This window comes from Salvelinus sp. IW2-2015, linkage group LG14 (genome assembly GCF_002910315.2).
Source record: "Salvelinus sp. IW2-2015 linkage group LG14, ASM291031v2, whole genome shotgun sequence".
Taxonomy (NCBI): domain Eukaryota; kingdom Metazoa; phylum Chordata; class Actinopteri; order Salmoniformes; family Salmonidae; genus Salvelinus; species Salvelinus sp. IW2-2015.
The window spans coordinates 11,397,025-11,423,250 of NC_036854.1; the positions used below are offsets into that span (position 1 = coordinate 11,397,025).

At 45.3% G+C, this 26,226-nt stretch overlaps 1 protein-coding gene across 2 annotated transcripts in view; it reads right to left on the minus strand.

The window, feature by feature from the left end:
* Nucleotides 1-951: 951 nt before the first annotated feature.
* Nucleotides 952-26,226, minus strand: part of med23 (mediator complex subunit 23) — a 33,610-nt gene continuing 8,335 nt past the window's right edge. The window contains exons 11-29 of one of the 2 annotated variants that reach the window (XM_023999725.2): nt 23,079-23,279; nt 22,720-22,863; nt 22,114-22,259; nt 21,192-21,437; nt 20,135-20,277; nt 19,735-19,909; nt 18,486-18,649; nt 12,894-13,018; nt 12,439-12,644; nt 10,528-10,708; nt 10,137-10,307; nt 9,531-9,747; nt 9,073-9,309; nt 8,639-8,804; nt 8,253-8,325; nt 7,702-7,916; nt 4,857-4,977; nt 4,209-4,340; nt 952-1,639 (exon numbers count right to left, since the gene is read on the minus strand). In XM_023999725.2, the coding sequence (XP_023855493.1) occupies nt 1,460-1,639; nt 4,209-4,340; nt 4,857-4,977; nt 7,702-7,916; nt 8,253-8,325; nt 8,639-8,804; nt 9,073-9,309; nt 9,531-9,747; nt 10,137-10,307; nt 10,528-10,708; nt 12,439-12,644; nt 12,894-13,018; nt 18,486-18,649; nt 19,735-19,909; nt 20,135-20,277; nt 21,192-21,437; nt 22,114-22,259; nt 22,720-22,863; nt 23,079-23,279 (3,243 nt within the window). In that variant the 3' untranslated portion in view covers nt 952-1,459. Of the gene's footprint in view, nt 1,640-4,208; nt 4,341-4,856; nt 4,978-7,701; nt 7,917-8,252; nt 8,326-8,638; nt 8,805-9,072; nt 9,310-9,530; nt 9,748-10,136; nt 10,308-10,527; nt 10,709-12,426; nt 12,645-12,893; nt 13,019-18,485; nt 18,650-19,734; nt 19,910-20,134; nt 20,278-21,191; nt 21,438-22,113; nt 22,260-22,719; nt 22,864-23,078; nt 23,280-26,226 lie in introns of both variants that reach the window. The other variant, XM_023999724.2, reaches the window with a different exon arrangement.

Genomic DNA, 26,226 nt, shown 5'->3' on the forward strand with positions numbered 1-26,226 from the left:
CACTCTACAACTTGGTAATTTCTTAAGAGACTGCTTTACCAGCAACACCTAATTTACTGTTGATATCTGAAAAATAGTTGAATGCTGCCGGCACTGAAGGCAGCAGGGAATAATTGATAATGAAGGCATGATTGACTCAGTCCTTTATAGCCAAATTATACTTGAATTTACGGGAGATATGAAGGCATGTGCTTTGCATAATAATAACACAAATTACATAACTAAAGGACTCTACTGATTTAGCCACTTATCATAACAGGTAAATAAAAAAACAAACACTGGCAGTCATCCCCTAGCAACACTAGCAACAATACAGTATGTTTTATATTCATAAGGGAGAATACTAAGGACAAGAGAAGGGAATCCACAAGAGGGTAAATATAAGAATTAATTCATATCCACTTCAGTGGTTCTTATTCTGCTTGAGGAGTTCTAGAGGGTCCTCTGAGCCCAAACTAAGTCCTGCCCCCCAGTGCACACTTTGGTTTTTCCCCTTGCACTACACAGCTGATTCAGATTACCAACTCATCAAGCTTTGCTTATTTGAATCAGTTGTGTAGTGCTAGGGCAAAAAAACTAAACGTGAACCGGGAGGGGGGGGGGGGGGGGGGGGGGGGGGGGGGGGGGGGGGGCAGGACCAAGTTTAGGAAACGCTGCTCTGAGCCTGTCAATCCATCCTCATTAAAAATCCATGCTCATTTTTTCACACATCTTCACTATGGAACAAGTCCACTCCAACCATGTAGAGATAGTGTTTTAGGCACCGTACGCAGCTCCAGTCCAGTTTGAGTTAAAAGAGAGTTGGAGTTGTTGACCCTGCTCTGACCGTATTGTTTGTGCGGCCATAACAACATCCAGAAACCTGGCGGAGGTCCTGAGCTGACAGAATACAGGTCCTCTCTGCAGAGCAGAATAGCAGGGGATCAGACAAGACGACAATCCAACACAGAATACTAAAGACGTTTTATTGTTTCTTTACTTTGTGTGAAAAACACAACATAAATCGCCTCTCATGATTAAGTGGGGAGTCACAAGGCACTGGACCATCTCATGTTATTACAAAGGGAGAGCAAAATAATGAGCCGCCACCGACTCGTCTTTTATATACATACTCTAGCAGACCAATGATTGCAGAAACACTTGTCTTTTCCCAACACACTCAACAATAAAAAGCACTATAAAGCTAAAGTTTATAAAAAGGTAATGTCTGTTGTGTAACAGTTCATGTCTGTTTTCTTCTATGCTGATTTTCGGACTGAATGGCTGTTTAAAGCTTTGGAACACACCACAGCACTGGGGCATTGCATGGTCAGCCTCAAGAGACCAGACTCTCAGGGTCATCTTGTCCGTCTCAACCCTGACCTAAACATTTGTGGAGTGTGTCCATCTCAATACTCCAACTGGTGACAGTGGGACCACAGCCATGGAGCTGACAGCCTCCTTCCTTGGTGTGTGTGTTTTACTGGGCCACAGACAGGGGGAGGTTGGAGGGGCCGGGGTTGCTCTGTGGGGCGGGTGAGGACACAGAGGAGGAGGGCTGGGGAACGCTGGCGGCTGCAGGCTCCATCTTGCTAGTGTGGGTGATGAAACGCAGACGGAGCTTCATGGCCGGACGCAGGGTCAGTATGATTTTCTCCACCTGGGAATACACACACACACATACACACACACACACACACACACACACACACACCATTAGACACAACACTAGGAGAGACAAGGGATAAGCTGGGAGGAGAATTCAACTAATCTATTCTGTACTAATACTGAGGAGAGAAGCCAACTTCAGCCTCAGACCCTGAAATGAAGTGGGACGTGCAGCAAGTGACTTCAAAGTAAAATACAAGTGGGAATGTTTGGAGGACAAACAAATTAGAATTTCAAATTCGGGGTGTGTTGATATAAATTAGAGGAGGAGGGGAGAGGAGGCGCAGAATACCAATGCAGGACATGAAAAAAAAACAAGTGAGCAAACATTGAGGTCAAGGAAAGGCATAAAGTACACATTATTTAGGGGCTAAAGCAACAACAAAAAATCCCACAACTGAAACTTAAGTCAATCTCAGATCGATTGTCTGGGGCCAAGTTAACCTCCCCTTTCATGTAAGAAAGTCATGACCAACATGCTTTTAGGGAAAGAGGATCATTTAGTACATGTATTAAACTGCGTGTTTGACCAATTCCAGTCGCATGGCTTATGGGGTCCGGGATCCTTTAATTGTAGAAAGACTGAGAAGCTCAGTTCTGGTGACCTTTTAAAAGGACATGAAAAAGGACTTAAATATAATTTCCACCTCCAGAAATGGGCCCAGTAACACATTTGTAATAATTCGGGTAAAAAATATTAACACATTGGAACATTCTTATAGCCTAAGCATGGTCTATATTATCAGATGTGCTATTAGCAATAAGCATTATCACCTGTAGCCCAACTGATGAAGCATAGCAACTATAAAACTATACTTCAGAAAGTATTCACACCCCTTGACTTTTTGTTGAGGTACAGCCTGAACTTAAAATAGATTACATTGAGATTGTGTCACTGGCCTACACATAATACCCAATCATGTCAAAGTGGAATTATGTTTAAAGAAATGTTGACAAATTAATAAAAAACTAAAAGCTGAAATGTCATGAGTCAATAGGTACTCCACCCCTTTGTTATGGCAAGCCTATATAAGTTCAGGACTAAAAATGTGCTTAACAAGTTGCATAATACGTTGCATGGACTCGTGTGCAAAAATAGTGTTTAACATTATTTTTTTCATGACAACCTCATCTCTGTACCCCACACACACTATCTGTAAGGCCCCTTAGTCGAGCAGTGAATTCCAAACACAGATTCAACCACAAAGACCAGGGCGGTTTTCCAATGCCTCGCAAAGAAGGGCATCTATTGATAAAGAAGAAAAAAATTATCCAAAACATGCATTCTGTTTGCAAAAAGCCACTAAAGTAAAGCAGAAAAAAATGTGGCAAAGAACTGTACTTTATGTCCTGAACACAAAGCGTTGTTTGTGGCAAATCCAACGCTTTATCTTTTTAGGATAAAATAAACAGAATAGAGCTAAGCACAGGCAAAATCCTAAAGGAAAACCTGGTTCAGTCTGCTTTCCAACAGACGTTGGGAGACAAATTCACCTTTCAGCAGGAAACACAAGGCCAAACATACACTGGAGTTGCTTACTAAGTTAACACTGAATGTTCCTGAGTGGCCTAGTTACAGTTTTGACTTAAATCACCTTGAAAATCTATGGCAAGACTTGGCAGTCTATATGAACAACAAGCAACTTGACAGAGCTTGAAGAATTTAAAAAATAAAATGTGCAAACATTTCAAAAACATGTTTTCTCTGTCATCAATTTAATCAATGTTGAATTCAGGCTGTAACACAACAAAATGTGGAATAAGTCAAGGGGTAGGGATACTTTCTGAAGGCACTTGAAGAATGTCCATCTGCATTTACCCCATAGGACAACATCCTGATTGTTGTTGTTATTATTAYTAATTCATATTTTATTATAAATACATAAATCATTATTCACTCGAAAAATACATTTATTTTACAAAGTATATAATTGTTCTTTTAAGATGACACCGCACCTTTAAAAGCTCTGTTGCGCAGCTGCGCCTAAACCATGCTCAAAACTCCGGTTGTAAAACTGCATAAAACTGCATTGTAAACGATGCCACACGCTCAATTGAAGGAGTAGAGAAATAAACGTGGCAGCAGTGGAAAACTGGGAGCCCGCCCTTTCTTAGCAAAGGACAAAACTGGTTTCAAAACATATTTGCCAAAACCGCTTTCAAAAGTGTTTCCCCATGATTGCATAAAGAATTGTTGTGCTTTGACTGCTTATCAGAATACATGTTTCCCTCCTATGGCCCTCGCAACTTGAATGTGCCTCGAGGGGAATATTTATCTAGCATAGAACACACAAGCCGACTAGGTAAATAGGTGAACTATTCTACTATGGGGTTGTCCGATTTTTGGTTGAAATAACATTACATGGCAAAAATTGTTGAAGTGGAAAGTTACATCCTGAGTGATAAAGTATACGCTTTGAATGACTTTGCCAGCAGCTAAAGTAAGCTACACACAGCTGACTGACTGAAGCGCTGCAGTGGCGCGCATTACAGACTGTTTCAATCCCTTCATCTGAACATCACAGTGGCGAAGAACATTAACCGCAGAGTATTTCTCGAACCTGGTCTTTGACGCTGTCCCCGGTGAACATGTATTTGATGTGGTAGAGGAAGTCACAGATGGGGTCCATGTAGGACAGGTGTTGACTGTGCTGGTCCACAGCCTGTAGCATCTCATAGAACGCCACTCCAATCTGCAGTTCACGACACACACATAAATGCGTAGATCGTTAAGGCACAGACAAAATCAGTCACTGATTAATGGTGAATCACACATCTGATTAACACAAAGCCAGACTGAAAAACAGGATGAATGGCTATTTCTAAGAATGGATATTTTTGTCAGAGCACTTTCCAGAGGGGTGGCAGGCTGGTCAACAGCAGAACTGCAGATACATTAGAGCTGTCCATGGGAAGCCACAGCACAGCCCAGCACAGGGCCACTGCCTCTTGGGAGAGGAGACCAAGGACCTTAACTCTCCCTCTCCACAAATAACAGGATTTCTCAGTGAGCCACCTAATCCCCCTTCAACCTAACCAGCTATTGTCCATTTCCTCTCACACACACACAGTTCTATTCTCTTTAATGGTCAAGGGAGTGTGAAAGGGAATTTAATTGACAGGCCTTTTGTGTGGGATTGTATGGTGTAATAGGGTTGTACTGGGAGATGGAGGAGAGGGGGGTATATATTGACAGGAGTAATCAGTACCTCCAGCATGCAGCGGGTCCTCTCCTGTTGGAAGCGCTGGAGGAAGGGCCCCACTAGGTGGTACACATAGAGGAGCTGGAACTCTGTCTTTACTATGGGCTTCAGCACCTCAGACAGGAACCTGGGGAGGGAGGGGAGAGAATGTTACACTTCTCGTAAAGAGACAAAGACTGAAGAGGAGAGGACGGACTGCTCTCTTTCAATGACATGCTGGGATGGAGGAGGAAAGATTTCTCCCCAGAAATGAAAGAAAGTGATTTGTAAAGCCAAGCACCCGATGTTCAAAAGTGACTAAGGCTCTAACTGTGAGAGCTGTATGCAAATGGAGGGAAGACAGTGGAGGCACCGAATTTGAATGATAATTGACAGGGTTTTTCTGAATGAACACACAGTGGAATATAAACCAGGTACAGCAGGAACAAAGCCTCAGTGTGTTTGTAGACGACAAGATGGATCCCACTGGGATCTTGTCATGCGTGATCTGTGTTCCAGAAGCTTCAGCGTGATGCATACACACTCGCTGCCCGAGCCTCAGGCGGTGCGTCTCGTCACCGGGCTCTGTTGTCAGAACGGCCCACACTGATGAAGACAGCTCGGGGATAGCAGCAACCTGCCTGTCACTGTCACAATAATGTGATAGAGCTTCCACACGAACACAAACACCGGCTGAGAGCCGTCACAAAGGTAATGACTGTCTGGCAAGGAGAGGTCATCATATATATATATATATATATATATATATATCTCTTTTGAATATAAATTGCTTTCGTAGTATTTCTGGTTGCTTTTCAAATTCAATCTCAAAGACAAACAATATTGGGCCTCCCGAGTGGCGCAGCGCTCTAGGGCGTCACTACAGACCCGGGTTCGATCCCAGACTGTGTTACAGCTGGCCATGACCGTTAGACCCATGAGGCGGCGCACATTTGGCCCAGCGTCATCCGGGTTAGGGGAGGGTTTGGCCGGCCATGGATATCCTTGTCCGATTGCGCTCTAGCGACTCCTTGTGGCGGGTTGGGCAAGCCGACTCCAGTCGCCAGCTGGACGGTGTTTCCTCCGACACATTGGTGTGGCTGGCTTCCGGGTAAAGCCAGCAGTGTGTCAAGAAGCAGTGCGGCCTGGCAGGGTCGCGTTTCGGAGGATGCGTGGCTCGCAACTTCCACTTCTCCCGCGAGTCCGTAGGGGGGGTTGCAGCGATTGGAAAAGACTAACTGCCAATTGGATATTACAAAATTGGGGAGAACAAGAGGTAAAAGGTTATAATATTTCATCATCAGTGAAATCTGAGATACTATGCAGGTAGAATATGCACAGAAATGTTATTGGACCAAAGAGAATGAAGGCATATATGCACCAATTCCTGAAATTAGAATCCCCATGCTCATTCCAATTTAAGGGCACATTACTCACCAGTAGCATCACATAATGTCAGAAAGCTGTAGCCAGCCCAGTAGATAGTGTACCGTACTTCTGTCTAATTCCAAGGCATTTCCATCTGCTTCATAGTAATGTAATCCCAGCAGGCCAGGGCTCTGCTGTCATTTCACATGACAGTCCGGCAGAGACACAGGAGCACAAGGGCACTTGCTGACACATCAGGGAGCATAACTATTTGGGCTTGAAGTCCAGCGAAGCCTGAACACACCGTGTTATAGGGGAAGATATTCCCAGGCTAGATGAGAAGGCCTGCTAAACTAAGCCTGAGCTGGGAGGCAGCAGGACTATCCCACTGTGTCCAGATAAAACACGGGGTAGGAGTGAAGCAGACAGAATCTTAACTAAACCCCATCTGATATAAGTCAGGAGTGAGCAGCTTGGGCTGAGGGAGGAGACAAGATGGTGGGGATGGAGGGAGGAGAGGTAAGAGGGAGCAGGCTAGAGGGGCTCTTTCCTCCCAAATTGTACACTTGTTCACTTCCCTTCAGTCATTTGAAAGTAAATGGCCTTTTGTCAATTAGATTTGCTCACCTCCTGCATCCTCTCTCCCTTCCTTTGAAGGTCAAAGTTAATCGAGTAGTCGCTGAGAGTGAACCTGGATGAAAATACGCTTGCTTTAATTGAGATGGGTCCTTCTCCGCGTCGTTAGGAAAATGACGTTTACAGGGCTGGATCCCAAAATAAATGTGGAAAGTGATGGAAACAAATGAGGTTAGTAGTTCCAGATCTTTTATAGATAAAAACGATATGCTACATATTGTTTTAAAAGAGGGCATGTTTTCTCCTCTGACAAAACAGAAGCTGATTCAAAGTGGGTGTGGCAGATTTCAAAAAAATATTCCCGCGGTAGGATATACATGAGTATCCTCGATGAAAGGTGGCTATTGAGGAGGGGAGGACACTCTTCCGTTCACCTACTAACGAATTAACACTTTCCTCGACCACTCTACCACAGGGAGATGCTGGTAGACCAGGACTAGAAGGCTGGAGAACAGCTAATCAGGGAGATGCTGGTAGACCAGGACTAGAAGGCTGGAGAACAGCTAATCAGGGAGATGCTGGTGGACCAGGACTAGAAGGCTGGAACACAGCTAATCAGGGAGATGCTGGTGGACCAGGACTAGAAGGCTGGAGAACAGCTAATCAGGGGACTGCTGGTGGACCAGGACTAGAAGGCTGGAGAACAGCTAATCAGGGGACTGCTGGTGGACCAGAACTAGAAGGCTGGAGAACAGCTAATCAGGGGACTGCTGGTAGACCAGAACTAGAAGGCTGGAGAACAGCTAATCATGGGACTGCTGGTGAGCCAGAACTAGAAGGCTGGAGAACAGCTAATCAGGGGACTGCTGGTAGACCAGGACTAGAAGGCTGGAGAACAGCTAATCAGGGGACTAATGTTGGGTCTTACTTGGGGATGAGGGAGAGCTGTCCGATGCTGGAGTGGTGCCACACTGCGTGGGCCAGGGCCAGCACGTAGCTGCAGTACATCTCAGAGTAGGACTGGTGGCAGGCGGTGAAGTCCAGCAGCGCGAAGGGGTACCCCACCCACTCAGTCTCTGTGGTGAAGCACGGACTGCCCAGCACACTCACGATACGGTCCTGCAGGACCACCCAGTAAGGCTCCTAGAGAGAGGAGAGAGACAGGCAGACACGCACACTGTTTAGCTGACTTGTCAGACCTCAGACAGTTCCAGACAGTTCTCTGGAGTCTGCAGGACGGCTGAAGTAGATGTTTATTTGGGTAAAGCTGTCACTACTGTCTGGCTGCTCAGAATTCCACTGTGAGAAGTAAGAACAACAATTTATGGACCTTGTTTTTCATGGATAGTGGAAACTTGACCACGCGAATGGAAAAAACAGGTTTGCTGTGTGTCGTGAACTAGAGATTTCTGCCGCAATAAGTTGCTGATATGTAACAAAGCCTTTGCGCTAGTGTGTGTGAACAGAGAGGAGTCTTACAGGCAAGGCGGTGATCACCAGGCCGATCGCGTTCATCCAGGCGGTGATGTTCTCCCGAGGCACCAGTGGTTGGCTGTGAGGGAGGCCACATGACATCAGGACAATCAATCACAACACCATACAGATACAGACCCTGTCATGTAGAGGGGCACACAGGTCTAACTGAGCTCTGCAGAAAGCCAACACACTGCAGTGATTCAGCACCACTTCGAGATGACTCATCGTCCATTCCTCGCACAAGAACTTCCGCATAATAATGGAACATTTACACGTGCATCAAGAGAGCACAGAAGACTGTGCTTGTTTACATAGCCTAGAGGCCTTTCAATCTCCCCTCTAATTGGCTGCTTACTGGCCCCCCGTTTGATCTATGACCCCATTCTGACCTCTTGAGGACGACACTGAGCAGGGCGTTGCCCACGTCCTTGCCGGGCACTGCCAGGGCCATCAGCTCCACGCAGGTGACGTGGAGAGCGTGGGCGGCCGGGTTGGGGAACTCGTTGAACCTCCAGTCACAGTTAGGGAACGGCCCGGGGGACTTGCCAGCCATCGGTGGGACAGCAGGTCAAGGATGATACTGAAGATACTCATCACTGCGAGAGCAACACCAGCTACACAACAGTGTGTGAACACACCGTAGACTTTCATTCTAGGAAAGACCTTCTAGCAATCTTGCACATCAACTATTCCCTCGTAGATGTCGTAAGACTACTTTCATCAGTCTGAACATCCCGACAGAAGGACAGAGACATAGAAAACTGGCGGATAATGATTTGGACAGGTCAAATGTGCTCCGGAAATAAACAACAGCAAAGGATATTGTCGACGAGGCGTCCGATGAGCTTGCAGTAGTAGGTGTCATCGGGGATCCAGACGTTGTCTTCACGGGGGTTCATGCCACACTTGATGTAGGTCTCACTCAGGCACCAGCCTGGCGCCCGGTTGTCCTTCAGAGAGCTCATGATGGCGTGCACCAGCTTCCTCTTCAGGTTGGTGCGGTCGCGCAGGTGGCGCTCGTAGTAGTGGAGCGTGTTGTACAGGTAGGTCACCGGACGGTCTGGAGACGACACAGAGAAACACACAATTCAGTTCAATTAGACCCTCCATCTGAACTGACCTCATCACATAACATTTGGAATGATGTGCAAGCGTAACATTGATTCATAAAGGGGATCTTCTATCAGGGCTCTTTCYTGATGTTAGTATACCTCCAGGCTGTATAGACAATCAAAGCAACAGACCAGGACTTGTCCCCGTGGTCTTGTACCCTTTCCTCACCGTGGAACTTATAGAGTCCTCCCAGGTGGTCCAGTAAGGTCTCCAGTGACTTGGAGACGGGCAGCAGCTCCAGGAAGCGGTGGATGACGATGTCAAAGACGGGCAGGAAGCGCAGGCAGACGTTACCAAAGTAGATGGGCAGGTAGTGGGACTGCTGCTGCATGGGCGGGTTCACCTGCTCGGCCAATCCCTCAAAGTACAGCTTCTCCGGGTATTTCTGTTACAATAGGGAAGAAAACAAGAGTCCAAGTCAAATGGAACTGTATCACCTGCAAGCTTTATTAAAAGAGCAAGCTTGGGAGCAGTGAAACAGTGAGTGGAGGTCATTCAAATCACCACAGCAGAACAGATGGAGACTTAACCCAGCTAACTCCACAGAAAGCTCGGATGAGATCCCAGCCCAGCCAATGTAAATGTCACATTTAAAAAGGGCCAAATGTCAACAGGCAACGGTGCAGGCTGAGCTATAGTGGCCTCCCGTTGACATTTACATTCGTATCGCCTTGAGCCCCTCTCTGGTTCTTTTCAGACTGTCTTTCAGGCAGCGCTGCTCTTTCCATGCTGGAGCTGTCAGTCAGCGCTCCAGGGTTGGGGCCAGTACGGTACCTTGTGGTAGGCCATGTGCTTGGTGTGCCAGTCGCTCTGCAGCCAGTGCTCGGGGGCGTTCTCCTTCACGAAGTCAGAGACACGGTTGCGGAAGTCGTTGGGCTTGAGGAGGAGGAGCTGGATGATGAAGTAGCAGACCTGGGCCTCGTTACCCTCGTGACTCCTCATGGCCTGGAGAGGAGAGGGAGATAAGAGCGAGGGAAGCGATGGGAACGAGGGCGAGATTAGTAGGGAACTAAACATTGTTATATAACAACCAGTTTTATATCGAACAATGAGATATTCATGTACATGATCTGAAAACGTAATTATTCATCATGTGATTGAAGCTTTCAAAGGCTTCATTTGAGGTGAACCATATGATTGGCCCATAGCTTCATCTCATCCTTACCAGACACAGGATGAGTCTGTCCAGCGTGACAATGTTGTACTTCCACACCATGTCGTTGAGGATCTCGATACACTTGTTGAGCTGCTGGCCACCGGCCGACGTAGAGAACTCATAGACCAGGAAGTCTGCAAACGTCCTGACATGGGCCACCAGCGCCCGCGCCCCGATCCTCTCCAGAACCCTGGGGCAAGACAGGACACACGGCTGGTCAGGAGGATGGCCTTGTGTCACAACACACAGACATAATGACACATGCACAGTCACACACATGTCAAATTGACATAATGTACAGAACCATTGCTTGTTTACCATGAGTCATAATAACTAGTGAGTATTCGTTCCTCTGAATTCAAAAGGCCATCTGTCAATAACATAATTACTTCATGATTCAATGCAAAGCTGTTCTCAAACACCATCAGCACCCTTACAGCAATCATCAACACAAACAACAACCAGCAAACAGCTTMCTGACACCATCTGCTTCAGTGTGTTCCCTTCAACAGCATCCAGAAGCTTAGAGCCAAGCTTAGGGCCCACAGCAGCAGTGCTAGTGCCCCCTGTGGCAGCCTTCCTACCACCCCACCTGGCCCTACCACAACCACAACCACCGATCTCTCCCAATCTATTTAGAGGACAGAAGGAGAGCAGTTTTACTGTACTGGCTCTGTTGCATTAACAGGCTGTAATTACCAGCAGCCAGTTACCACAAAAGCAAAGTCCTTAGTCACTTCTTAAAAGCCCTGTTGCAAAATGCCTTTCACTGGCGGTAAATCATATTACAAATGGTGGCGTGCGGTGCATGACTGCCCACTCGAGGAAAGCTATCACTCGACTGGGTAGTGACGTAAAGAGCCGGAGGCAGGTTTACAGTAGACGAGACTATTCACATCCCTCACACTCAAACTCTGTTGGGGACAGAGGGAGAGGCCACGGATTCTTTCCTACAGACGAGAGACGGAGAGAGAAAGAGGGAGAGTTGGAAAGAAAGTGTCAGGGAGGGAGAGAGAGAGGGGTATAGAAGGTGCTTGGGAGAGAGTAACTGAGTGTTTAAGAACTTTTGCAGACTCCCTCCGGAGGGTTATGCAAACAGCAGCCCTTCACGGCTATTTCACCCCTCCCGCCTGGTGATAAGCAGAAGAGCTCTGCTCTTCAATCGCCTCAAACCCCTGACCTGCAGAGAGAGCAGACAGCAGATAGCCTCTACGGAACAGTAGCACTCATCACATATCCCGCAATCCGGCTCAAGGGATTGGTTGTGAGGCTGTGCTGATTTCCACACTAAGATGGAATCAGCAACAGCACTTTAGCAGCTTGGCACTGGCTACCGGTTGTCAGGTAGTCGCCACGACTTGTGCTTCAGAAAGCACTTTAAAAACTGCCTTGCTGGTACAGACTGTGTCTGGGGGGGAAAAAAACTAGGAGAAATAAATTAAAAAGACGAGATGATAGCGGCAGCGGAGCTGTATTGGTGTTGTCGGAGCGTGTAAAGATCATTATCTCTCAGCGCTCGTGATCAGAATGACAAGTGGGATGTGTGTGTGGGGTCAGGCATCTCCATCCACACAACTGTCTTCTGTCTGGAGGGAGCAGCTGCACCCCAGGGAAGCCACGCCCTCTGTTCCCCACTCACTTAACATTCACAGAGCTCAGCCAATCAGAATGTTGACCTCATTAAAATGGTCCCAGGTTACCTTATATTTATTAATGACCAAATATCAGCAGGATAATGAGAACAAATCCACAGTACGTGGCTCTGCTACCGTTAAATATGAATTGATAGCCTGATGTTGAACCTGAAACGTTGATTAATGTGCACTGTCCCTGGCAAATACATTTCATAAATGCACAAATAAAATGGTTAAGTGTTGTGCAACCGTAGAATAGAAAAGAAGTGAATACTTTGTGGTGTACCTGAAGCCGATCTGGTTGATGTGGTCAGTCTCCAGCAGCATCTTCCACAGCAGACACAGGAAGAGGGGCGGCGATCCCTGCATGGAGAAGTGGGTGATGATGTCGTTCTCGTTGGTCATGCTCTTCCACTTCCTGTATTCCTCCTCCACGTTCTTCTTCAGGTTGAAGCGGCTCTCCTGGGGAACGTTGTTCTGCTTGAAGAACGCCTGAGGGAACACGCACACAGAGATGTATTTTTTCTTTCCTTCTGTGAAAATGATAAATACTCATATGTTCCACTGGGACTTTGTGTCCGTCTGTCATCTGAAAAATATGAATGGGCTCAGTCTGTGTGTAGGTACCATTAATATAACATATTCACATATATATTGAAATAGGATTCTCTCAGTCAATAATTCTCTATGGCTGCCCCCTGTAGAAATAAACCCAAATCCCAATTGTCTCTCTCTCTGTACCTGAAGAGGAGCAGGGAAACAGCTCAGGGTGTGAGAGGCCCAGTTGTGAGGAGTAAAGTTCATGATGGTCTGCAGGATGTCCTTACACCACGTACCCTGGATGGAGTCGGAGCCCGTGAAGAAATCTGGACCAGAGAAAGCAGCGGAAGGAAAATTAGTCTTGGGTTAGGAAAACGTTTTGTTAATGCTGACCTACTAGTCAGCGTTACGCTGACCTATGATGAGTTTCACAGCCATTATCAGACACGTGTTAAATGTTGAACTGACATTACATATACAGCGCCAGTCAAACGTTTGGACACACCTACTAATTACAGGATTTTTCTTTATCTTTACTATTTTCTACATTATAGAATATTTTCTACATATGGTATCATGTAGTAACCAAAAAAGTGTAATATTTTTTATATTTGAGATATATATTTGAGATTTGAGATTTTTCAAAGTAGCCACCCTTTGCCTTAATGACAACTTTGCATACTCTTGGCATTCTCTCAACCAGCTTCATGAGGAATGCTTTTCCAACAGTCTTGAAGTAGTTCCCACATATGCTGAGCACTTGTTGGCTGCTTTGTAAAAAAACATTTATTTTGTATTTAACCTTTATTTAACTAGGCAAGTCAGTTAAGAACAAATMCACAATGACTGCCTACCAAAGGCTTCCTGCGAGGACAGCGGCTGGGATAAATATATATATATTTATATATATGACAAAACACAACACTACATAAAGGGAAACCTAAGATAACATAGCATGGCAGCAACACAGCATGGTAGCAGCACAAGACATGGTACACACATTATTGGGCACAGACAACAGCACAAAGGGCAAGAAGGTAGAGACAACAATACATCACGCTAAGCAGCCACAACTGTCAGTAAGAGTGTCCATGTTTGAGTTTTTGAATGAAGAGATTGAGATAAAACTGTCCAGTTTGAGTGTGTTGCAGCTCATTCCAGTCGTGAGCTGCGGCGAACTGAAAAGACGAGCGACCCAGGGATGTGTGAGCTTTGGGGACCTTTAACAGAATGTGACTGGCAGAACAGTTTTGGAGGATGAGGGCTGCAGTAAATATCTCAGATAGGGGGGGTGAGGCCTAAGAGGGTTTTATAAATAAGCATCAACCAGTGGGTCTTGCGACAGATATACAGAGATGACCAGTTTACAGAGGAGTATAGAGTGCAGTGATGTGTCCTATAAGGAGCATTGGTGGCAAATCTGATGGCCTATAAATTGCAATCACCATCACACTGCCCTATCCCATCTGGACAAAAAGAATACCTATGTAAGAATGCTGTTCATTGACTACAGCTCAGCATTCAACACCATAGTACACTCCAAGCTCATAAAGCTGGAAGCCCTGGGTCTCAACCCCACCCTGTGCAACTGGGTCCTGGACTCTGACGGGCCGCCCCCCAGGTGGTGAAGGTAGGAAACATCTCCACTTCGCTGACCCTCAACACTGGGGCCCCACAAGCGTGTGTGCTCAGCCCTCTCCTGTACTCCCTGTTAACCCACGACTGCGTGGCCATGAATGTCTCCAACTCAATCATCAAGTTTGCAGACAACACAACAGTAGTGGGCCTGATCACCAACAACAACGAGACAGCCTACAGGGAGGAGGTGAGGGCATTCGGAGTGTGGTGTCAGGAAAACAACCTCTCACAACAAAACAAAGGACATGATCGTGGACTTCAGGAAACAGCAGAGGGAGTACCCCCCCAATCCACATTGAAGGGACAGCAGTGGAGAAGGTGGAAAGTTTTAAGTTCTTGGGCGTACACATCACAAACAAACTGAAATGGTCCACCCACCTCAGGAGACTAAAGAAATTTGTCTTGTCACCCAAAACCCTGACAAATTTTTACAGATGCACAATCGAGAGCCTCCTGTCGGGCTGTATCACAGCCTGGTATGGCAACTGCACCGCCCTCAACGGCAAGGCTCTCCAGAGGGTGGTGCGGTCTGCACAACACATCACCGGGGGCATACTACCTGCCCTCCATGACACCTACAACACCCGATGTCACAGGAAAGCCAAAAAGATCATCAAGGTCAATAACCACCCGATCCACTGCCTGTTCACCCCGCTATCACCCAGAAGGGAAGGTCAGTACAGGTGTATCAAAGCTGGGACCAAGAGATAGAAGCTGTTTTTCAATCTCAAGGCCATCAGACTACTAAACAACAATCACTAACTCAGAGAGGCTGCTGCCTACATTGAGACCCAATCACTTGACACTTTAATAAATGGATCACTAGTCACTTTAAACAATGCCACTTTAAATAATGCCACTTTAATAATGTTTACAATTCTCTTATTACTCATATCACATGTATATACTGTATTTTATACCATCTACTGCACCTTGCCTATGCCACTCGGCCATCGCTCATCCATATACTTATATGTGCATATTCTCATTCACCCCTTTAGATGCGTGTGTATTAGGTAGTTGTTGGGGAATTGTTAGATATTACTGCACCGTTGGAATTAGAAACCCAAGCATTTCGCTACACTTGCATTAACATCTGCTAACCATGTGTATGTGACCAATACAATTTGATTTATAAATTACGTCTCCGTAATCTAGCATGGGTAGATTTTCCTTCCAAACCATCTCAATTGGGTTGAGGTCGGGTGATTGTGGAGGCCAGTTCATCTGATGCAGCACTCCATCACTCTACTTGGTGAAATAGCCCTTACACAGCCTGGAGGTGTGTTTTGGGCCATTGTTCTGTTGAAAATCAAATGATAGTCCTACTAAGTGCATACAAGATGGGAAGGCGTATCGCTGCAGAATGCTGTGGTAGCCATGCTGCGTTAAGTGGGTCTTGAACTCTAAATAAATCACAGAGAGCGTCATCAGCAAAGCAACCCCACACCTCCTCCTCCATGCTTCACGGTGGGAACCACACGAGGAGATCATCCGTTCACCTACTCTGCGTCTCACAAAGACACGGTGGTTGGAACCAAWAATCTCACATTTGGACTCATCAAACCAATGGACAGATTTTCACCAGTGTAATGTCCATTGCTCGTGTTTCTTGGCCCAAGKAAGTGTCTTCATATAGTTGTCCTTAAGTAGTGGTTTCTTTGCAGCAATTCGACCATGAAGGCCTGATTCACGCAGTCTCCTCTGAACAGTTGATGTTGAGATGTGCCTGTTAATTGAACTCTGAAGAATTTATTTGGGCTGCAATCTGAGGTGCAGTTAACTCTAATGAACTTATCCTCTGTAGCAGAGATAACTCTGGGTCTTCCTTTCCCTTGGCGGTCCTCACGAGAGCCAGTTTCATCATAGCGCTTGATGGTTTTTGCGACTGCACGTTAAGAAACTTTAAAAGTAGTTAATTTCTGGATTGACTGACCTTGTCTTAAAGTAATGATGGACTGTTGTTCCTCTTTGCTAATATGAGCTGTTCTTGCCATAATATGGACTTGGTCTTTTACCGAATAGGGATATCTTCTGTATACCACCCATACCTTGTCACAACAAACACATTAAGAGGGAAATAAATTCCACTAATTAACTTTTAACAAGGCAGACCTGTTAATTGAAATGCATTCCAGGTGAGTACCTCATGAAGCTGGTTGAGAGAACGCAAGAATGTGCAAAGCTGTCAATGTCGGATGTGGCAGGGCTGGCAAACTATTAAAGAATTACAAAGGGAAACCTCGCCGCCAGCTGCCCAGTGACGCAAGCCTACCAGACTAGCTAAATACKTTTTATGCTCGCTTCGAGGCAAGCAACACTGAAGCATTCATGAGCGCACCAGCTGTTCCGGAGGACTGTGTGATCACGCTCTCCGTAGCCGATGTCAGCAAGACCTTTAAACAGGTCAACATTTACAAGGCCGCGGGGCCAGACGGATTACCAGGGCGTGTACTAAGAGCATGCGCGGACCAACTGTCAAGTGTCTTCACAGACAGTTTCAACCTCTTCCTGACCCAGTCTGTAATACCCACATGTTTCAAGCAGACCACCATAGTCCCTGTGCTCAAGAATGTGAAGGTAACATGCCTAAATGACTACTGCCCCATAGCTCTCGTCAGTAGCAATGAAGTGCTTTGATAGGCTGGTCATGGCTCACATCAACACCATCATCTCAGAAATCCTAGACCCACTCCAATTTGCATACCGTCCCAACAGATCCACAGATGACGCAATGATGACGCTCATCACTAAGCTAAGGACCCTGGGACTAAACACCTCCCCCTGGAATTCCTGACGGACCGCTCCCAAGTGGTACGGGTAGGCAACAACACATCTGCCACGCTGATCCTCAACACCGGTTCCCCTCAGGGGTGCGTGCTTAGTCCCCTCCTGTACTCCCTGTTCACCCACGACTSTGTGACCAAGCATGACTCCAACACCATTATTAAGTTTGCTGATGACACAACAGTGGTAGGCCTGATCAATGACAACGATGAGACAGCCTATAGGGAGGAGGACAAGGACCTGTCAGTGTGGTGCCAAGCCAACAACCTCTCCCTTAAATGTGAGCAAGACAAAGGAGACGATCATGGACTACAGGAAAAGGAGGGCCGAACAGGCCCCCATTAACATCGATGGAGCTGTAGTGGAGCGGGTCGAGAGTTTCAAGTTCCTTGGTGTCCACATCACCAACAAACTACCATCATCCAAACACACTAAGACAGTCATGAAGCGGGCACGACAACACCTATTCCCCCTCAGGAGACTGAAAAGTTTTGGCATGGGTCCCCAGATCCTCAAAAAGTTATACAGCTGCAACATCGAGAGCATCCTGACCAGTTGCATCAACGCCTGTTATGGCAACTGCTTGGTATCTGACCGTAAGGGGCTACAGAGTGTAGTCCATCCAGGACCTATATATCAAGCGGTGTCAGAGGAAGGCCCCCCCGAAAATTGTCTAAGACTCCAGTCAGCCAAGTCATAGACTGTTCTCTCTGCTATCGCACGGCAAGCGGTACTGGAGCGCCAAGTCTAGGTCCAAAAGGCTCCTTAACAGCTTCTACCCCCAAGCTATAAGACTGCTTAACAATTAATCAGATGGCCACCCGGATTATTTACATTGACCCCTCCCCCCTTGGTTTTTACACTGCTGCTACTCGCTGTTTATCATCTATGCATAGTCACTTTACCTCTACCTAAATGTACAAATAACCCCGACTAACCTGTACCCCAGCACATTTACTCGGTACCGGTGGCCCCTGTATACAGCCTCGTTATTGTTATGTAATTCTAACTGTGTTACTGTTTATTTAGTAAATATTTTCTTAACTATTTCTTGAACTGCACTGTTGGTTCAGGGCTTGTAAGTAAACATTTCACGGTAATGTCTACACCTGTTGTATTCGGTGCATGTGACAAACACAATTTGATTTGAAGGCAAAGGGTGGCTACTTTGAAGAAGCTCAAATATAAAATATATTTTCATTTGTTTAACACTTTTTGGGTTATTACATGATTCTATATGTGTTATTTCATAGTTTTGTCTTCACTATTGTTGTACAATGTAGCAAATAGTAAAAATAAAGAAAAATCCTTGAATGAGTAGGTGTGTCCAAACTTTTGACTGGTACTGTAAGTTAGATAGAGGCAGACCTGTGACGTGGGTGGCTCTGGCCAGAGTCAGGATGAGGGCACGGTTGAGCTCCTCAGATTCAGCTGACAACACCGTTTTGGGGTCACTGAGGAAGCGGGTAAACTGAGGCTGAACCTCGGAACTCCCCAACGCTGTGATCAACCTTAACGCTGTGCTCTCAACACTGAGGACACAGAAACACAAAAAAAAGGTTACTTTTATTTCACAGTAAAAGCTCGTGGTTATGTACAGAGTTAAGTCTTTGCAAAACGCTGACCCATTTCTATGTTTATATGGAACGTTTTTATTGAATTGGCAATGATTGAATAACGTCCGCTCAATAGCACATCATTCCTCTTATAGCACCTTGGCTTGCACTGGCTTGACCCAAGAGTATAGACTAGTACTAAATCCTTTCTGGTCTTATGTATCTGTGATTGTAATGAGCCATCCCTGCCTGCGCAAGAGCTCAAGGACCTGTAACCCCTGTGGTGCTGAGTTTTTACTGGTCAAATGACCTAACCAGGAAATATTCAGGCCTCTAGTTATAGTATATGACTACACCTAGGGTGTTGAGTGTTTCCTGGTCAGATTAAGGTTGCATAAAACATCTTAAGTGTTTCCCTTAAGGAATTATAATGTTCCCTTACCTAAGGGAAATAGGTTAAGGGTATTGCATAGAGCTCCTAAAATATTCCCTTACGTAAGGGCACACTTCAAGGGYTTTTATGGTGGTTTGAAAGCATGTACTGCAGAAAGAGTATCTGGTTACCACGGAGACGGCCTGATTCACTGACTAAACATCTTGTCAAAGAGATCGTATTTATTTTGTGAGATCGTAAAACAGGATAACCAAATTGCTTCAGATGATAAACCATTACTCTACTACTTTCTAGCACGTCAAGCTAGRTTACAGAGTAGCTAGCTTTGTAGCCATGGATTGTGCATCTTCCATTGTTTAGCTAAGTAGCTAGCTGGTTGATGGTTTTCTTTTATAACCAGAGCAGATGAAAGAAACCTTCACCTCCACAATGCTGTTTACATTGATATCCATACTGAATGAAGCAGTTCAGGGACCTCATGGGCACCCTTAACCTTTTCACTTCATTTAACGGGGAAATTCACCTTAAAATGTTTTGTGCACCTGACTTAAAGTTAAGGAAACTTTAAGGGAAAGGATAAGGGCAAAATTGACTTAAGTTGTTTTATGCAACCAGGACCTGACCCTAAAAATTGTGTCTGACTGTGCCTGATCTTGTAGTTACTGACCAGAGGTGCAGCTGGTTCTGGTTGGTCTGGGGCACGGCGGCTAGCGAGTGCAGGTGGCTGAGCAGCTGGACGCGGTAGTGGGGCTGGATGTGGTGCATACGGTAGCTGAACATCTCCAGCAGAGTGTGAAGGATGCCCCAGGCGTGGGACTTGAACACGTTGGGCAGGAGCTGGCCTGGTAAAACAAGACACCATGTTGTTGCAGTTAGAACATCTGTGATGCATTTGGAATACAGTTAATCTGGCCATGCTGCTCGCTCAGGCCAGGGTCGTGTTCAGCAGGGAGAAAAGGTTTTGTTATGGTGTGCCTTTCAGAACATGAACCAGGTCTCTTTCGGGAAAAAAATGCAGGCAGGGATTGATAAGCTCTGTAAGGGGATTCAGAGTTTGCAGGACTTACTGATGAATCCTTTGATGCCCAGAGATTCTATCTCCATGTAGACCAGCAGTCTGCTGTAGGTCTCCACCAGGGCTGGGGCCAGGGCGATGCTGGACTTGGCGTGGGCCAACTTGATCACCCGAGTGGCGATGCTATGGATCAGGCTTGAAGTACAAGGTACAGGGGAAATGTGAATGAGACTTGACCACTGTATGCAGTTTTCACCTTATATATTATGCTTTGATCACTAAACTGTCAGAATACTCCTTATGCAAGTGTTGGTATTTGCAGAGAATAGCTGAATGTTCAAGGCATTATTGGCTCAGAAATTGCAGATGGCTTTATTGTAAAATGAATAAGCACTGAATCCACTGTAAAGCCGCTAGAGCAGATGATTTTTCATTAGCGACAACATCTTGTCAAAAAAACAAAACCCACTCGTCGGTAAAAAAATTGCTTTTACGTTGAAATGGATGGATGCTGTTTAAACTCATCATTATCTCCATTCTCCATTCTTTTGATAGTAAATGGCAACTAACAGCAGGGAGAATAGAACAGTGATCAACAGAAGAGGGAGAAGACATCACGCTGCAACGCTCTCATCTGTTCTTTGTAATTTAGCACAGAGCCATTTCATTTCATACACCCTGGGCTACACTAAATCCGAGCGAGGGAAAATGACTAGAGTTTAAATGTTATATGTTTAAATAAAAACAAATTATCCAAGCCTTCTTGCATTTTAAATAGGGCAGTATAAATGTGAATAAAATTGCATAATGGCGTGTTCTTAAAAAAAACATGGCAGGGGTCTAAAATAATGCATTGTAAAGTAGATTATTTTTAGCACAGCATTTCAAGCCGTTAAAAAAAAAAACMTAATTAAAAACATCATAGGACGCATCCTCAAGTTTTCCTCAGACTGAGGATGTTCCATTCTTAATTCAATAACCCCTATTAAGAGCTCCAACTAAATTAAGTGTTACTGTTGATGTTGCTGTGATATCCTGACAGCACCATTGAAAGGAGCAGTAGTAGTCTTTGTAGGGACTATAGTATCTCTATGGTAAGTATAGCCCACCTCATCTTGGCGTGGACGGTGAGGGAGTCTAGGAGGTTCATGGGTAGTGGTGTGACGGAGCCTGATGCGGTACAGTTGGTGCCAGGCAGGGTGATGCGCATGCTGCCGTTGCCATAGATAGTCTCCACAAGCACGCCCATGGGCAGAGTGAAGCACTCCGAGTTCGTGGAGTAGGCATTACACAGCAGGGCGATCTTATAGTCTGTCATCCCCAGGGTCTTGTTCCTCAGGCTCTGCTGGAGAAACCTAAACACACATGGACAGGTAAAAATATTATAGGGGATAGGAGGGAGTTTAAATGCAATCGAATCCCAGATTTGAGATGTTGCTTTTATCTCAAACTGCCGATTAAGGCATCACAAATCATGCATCTGTGTTATATTGCAAGTTGGTGACCACTGACTACAAACACTTTTAGACCGGCCTGCCTAAGTGATTACTTATGAGCGTTCTAGTAGACAACATGACAGACAAGAGCTGGTGTTAAGTACATACTGACCTCTAAAGGTAGAGCTGCTGTTTGACAGTCTCTCTTTTCCTGTGGGACCTGCTGCCTGGAACACTGAATACTCGGCTATGAAAAGCCAACTGACATTTACTCCAGAGGTGTTGCCCACTGTGGTTGTTATTTTACCCTGCTGGTCTTTAAGAACACTCTGGCCTTAAATGGCCATGTACTCTTATAATCTCCACCCGGCACAGCCAGAAGAGGACTGGCCACCCCTCAGAGCCTGGTTCCTCTCTAGGTTTCTTCCCAAGTTCCTGCCTTTCTATGGAAGTTTATCCTAGCCACCGTGCTTCTACACCTGCATTGCTTGCTGTTTGGGGTTTTAGGCTGGGTTTCTGTACAGCACTTTGTGACAACTGCTGATGTAAAAAGGGCTTTATAAAATACATTTGATTGATTCAGACATTCTCTTACTCATGGTGCAGCTTGAGGGAGTGGGGGATGGGAATCTGAAGCTTGGAGTTGTCATTCTGAGCCTTGCGGTTCAAGTGGATCCAGATGCAAGTCATGGCGAAGGCGTGGGTCGACTGGGGCTTGCTGATGTCTGGCACCGGGATGCACTGTAGAGACACACACATCACGATGTCTCTAGTCATCCCAATAAAACCTTCAATAAATCATCAATTCATATCAATATCTTCGACACCAAGTAAATGGTTTTATCACCTGACTAGTAAAATGTATTATGTCACTAAATATTTCACTCATTCATTCACAATTGGCTGTATCATCATTGGTCAGAAAGCTCATAAATATCCACTTAGCTCTGGGCTAAGCGGGACAAGTAAGCCATGATTGTGTGTTAGCGCAGCGTAAGTAAACAGATCCAGTATTTGCATGCTAATGGAAGACTTGGCTGGATGTCAATTGGGGGGAGATGGGGCTGCAGATGCCTTCATTGCGTCCCCTTGGAGAGAGCAGCTCCAGATGCAGCTCAGAGTGGAGCCTCCTGGTTCCTGCAGCGATTCCCCGACAGATGGAGGAGCTGAAACGACAGACACACACACACACAGTGGCTACCTCTTTCTCTGGGTAGAGAAGATCGAACAGCTTCATGACAGGGAGAAAGTCAGCCAGGGCGTTCTTCTGAATGCTGCCAGATATGAACTGGAGGAGGACCCACATGAGGTGGTCTCTGCCTTTGATCAGACCTCGACCGGCCAGCTGAGGAGCAACACACACAAGACAGACATTTTAGACATGGTCTATATAACAGTCTCTCTGTCTCACAGACTAGCAGCGTGGAACAAGAGAGCCAATTCAATCGCCAATGGTAAAAACGAAGCAAGAACAAGAATAGATCATTCACGATAATAGGACAAATGACTGTGTCCACTTCTATAAAAGTGTGTGTCTGTTTCAAATCAACACCACCTCACCTTCTGGTGAAGCGAGAGCACCATGTGCGGGAAGCTGGCGAACTGGAAGAGCACAAAGAAAATGAGCTGGCTGGAGAGGTGCTGCCACAGGAGCTGGCTGGTGCCGCCGTCGTCAAACTGCTCCTCGGTCTCTGAGCGCTCCATGGCGTACACCACCAGGTCCACAAGCTGGTCCTCGAGCACCGGGCAGCGCTGCTTGTGCTGGGGGGGAGAGCCCAGAGAGACGAGTGTCAGAGGTCAGAGAGGGGTGAATAAAAAAAATAAAAAAATAAAAAAAGTCAAATGTACCTCATACAGGGAATTTAGCACTGGCCCATACCTCACCAAAACAAGTGAAATCTGCATACAGTTGATTCAGAATGTAGTTCAGTTAAAAACAAACAAAAATAAATTTAAAAAAATGGGGCACTTGACTAGCCTCATTGACTGCTTCATTTTAGTTCCATTCCCTCTTACTCCACTCCAAACACAGTCTCACACCAACTTGACTCTAGACACTTGGCCCAAATGGGAGTCTCATAAATGTTGGGTACAAACAGAGCTTGTCCCGGGCACACAGAGGGTACACATTGACTCAAACACACACACACAAAACAGGGCATGACATGAAGACTACACCACTGCCAAAGAAAGCCCAGATCCCAGAGTAGCTGCACTATATCACCACATTGGTCACTTTTGCCATCATTGATAAAGTAATTTCAATATTCTATCCAATGTAAATGACCTGTTAAGACAATATTTACTCAACAGGTGGTGCTCTGCACATTTACAATCAGTCTGACACTGAATAATGGCTTGTGGTCAAAACGTTTACTGAAAAACAATGGTGATAGACTGAGAACAAGCTTCGATATACCCAGTCTGTTTGTTCTGAAACCACAAAAGGTACTCTCTCTTTCTGATATACTGCAGCTGCCCCTGAAAGTGACATGCAGGTATAGAACACACTGCCATTCATCTCAACAACACGCTGTGAGCAGAGGGAAGCATCATCTCCAAAGGGTGAGGGGGGGGGACAGTGGTACAACACATGCTCTTCTGAAATGGGGGTTTCTTTACTGGATTAAGGCTGGTCTGATGAGTGTCCAACCAATGGAATTGGTTTATGGAATCTAAAGAGTTAAAGCCATTATGTATACAGTAGGTTCTTTTGAGCTTTTTTGCTGCCTTTTAGCACAATGTTCCGATAGAGGGCCGGGACCAAAGATAGGTCCAACTAATCATTCTTTTGAAATGTAATAAGGATCATTTTAGTAAGGCTCAGCCCACTGCATTAGGAAAACAACTCAAAATTCAGAAGATTGCTTTCACCATGACTTTTGGCTTACTCAAAGTAATTAGTCAGTCAGCACATGATTCATAGTAGCTTTTGAACCAAATCATCCCTGTTGTGGTGGATGTGTCAAAATCCAATAATGTAACCTCAATGGCAAAAGACAAATTTGATCATGCTCCTATGGGAACAAAGACATGGTCAATTCCGGACATTCCCAGAGTGCATTTAAATCTACTACCTTGCAACAACATAGCCTATCTAGTGTTAACATTCAAATGGAAAACTCTTGCAGTGCAAACGTCAAGATACACCTGAACCACAGTTGAAAACGGACAGGACTATACTACATTCCGGCATGCAGCAGATCAGGGCTTGAAATTAACATGTCATTCTCAGGTACGTACACCTCTAGTTTCAAACAGAAAATGTCCAATCCTCTTTGCTGATTTGGTAATGTTGTTGCATGTTTGAAATTGTAAATGTTTAATGATTTGTAACATGCTTTTGTTTCATTAAAAAATAATATATATAGGCTATTAAATTCAAGGACATTGGAATAGGGAAGGAACTAGTGTATTCAATAATATAACACACCAAAGTAGATCCTAATAATATCAAATTTGCAATTGTATCAATTGGTGGAAATTGATACAATTTGTCCACATTTTACTACTTTGTATACAACGTTTTTTTCATTGAGATCTCACGAGAGCTTTTACAATGCTGTTCTGCACATTCTTAGAATTGCAAAACGAATTCAACAAAATGAATTCATAGTCTAAGGCAGGGAGACTAAAGGGACAGTGGAGTTAGCCACCATAAAATGAGAATCTAAGTAAATTGCTTAACTAATTTTGCCACAGTGTACAGGCAGTTGAAAGAGTGTTTCAATTGTGTCTAGCTATGTATAGAGGTGACACTGAAAATTCAAGTAGAATAATCTATGAAAGACAGAGAAGCAAAATAATTGTCAAGCTGCTGTGTTTTTGGACTTGTATACAGGATCTTGGGACGGGAGATGGAATTCTGAAACCCAAGACCGAACACAACGCATCTGTGGGAAAGTATGTTCTTAAAAAACAGCTTTGAGAGATGTCTTGACAGACAGCAACAGCCACAGCATTAAAACTCCAATGAGATGTGAAGTCTACGGACCACACTACGTGGCCAACAAGGGGAGCTGAACTGTAGACCCTTGCACATCCTGTCAATGTGATGCATTGTCATATCAGCTCTTTCACATGCTCTTGGACATCGGTCTCTATCTAAGGTAATTTCAAGCCCTATGTTTTGCTTTATTTCTCATTTTTTTGGTTGTCTAGACGTGATCAGTGTGGCTAGGAAGCTGCGTCCAGTATCTGGTTAGTCACAATACAACAGGAAGATTGTGAACATACCTGAGCAATGTTCAAGGTCTAGAGCATTGGAGGATGGGCAAGACAGGACAGAACAAAAAGAAAGGAAGAAAAAAGGAGAAGACAAAACAGTGACTAGGAGGCCAGCTCCAAGTTCCCCTGTCAGTCAGTAAAGCCGCTGGACTCCTAAGAGACACATCAAGTGAATGTGACAGGGCATATTAACTGGTGTATTCCCTTACACCAATACTCGTTGTTGTGTGTCCCTGGGCCAAAGGGGCAGTCAGACAGAACTTGAAACACCGTTGATTTGAGCTGCCAAGCAGGGCTGGGGGTAAACATAGTGCACTGAATTGGCAGGGAATAGATTGGAGGCTGGCCTTATAGAAACAAAGCAATGCAAACCATCGTTGTTTGCCTTCATCTGGATTCTACAGGTAATCAGATGCACTAAATACAGTACAAGACACCTCACGTGATAGGCTGGTCATCTGGAGCATCCTTGGCTTGTGTA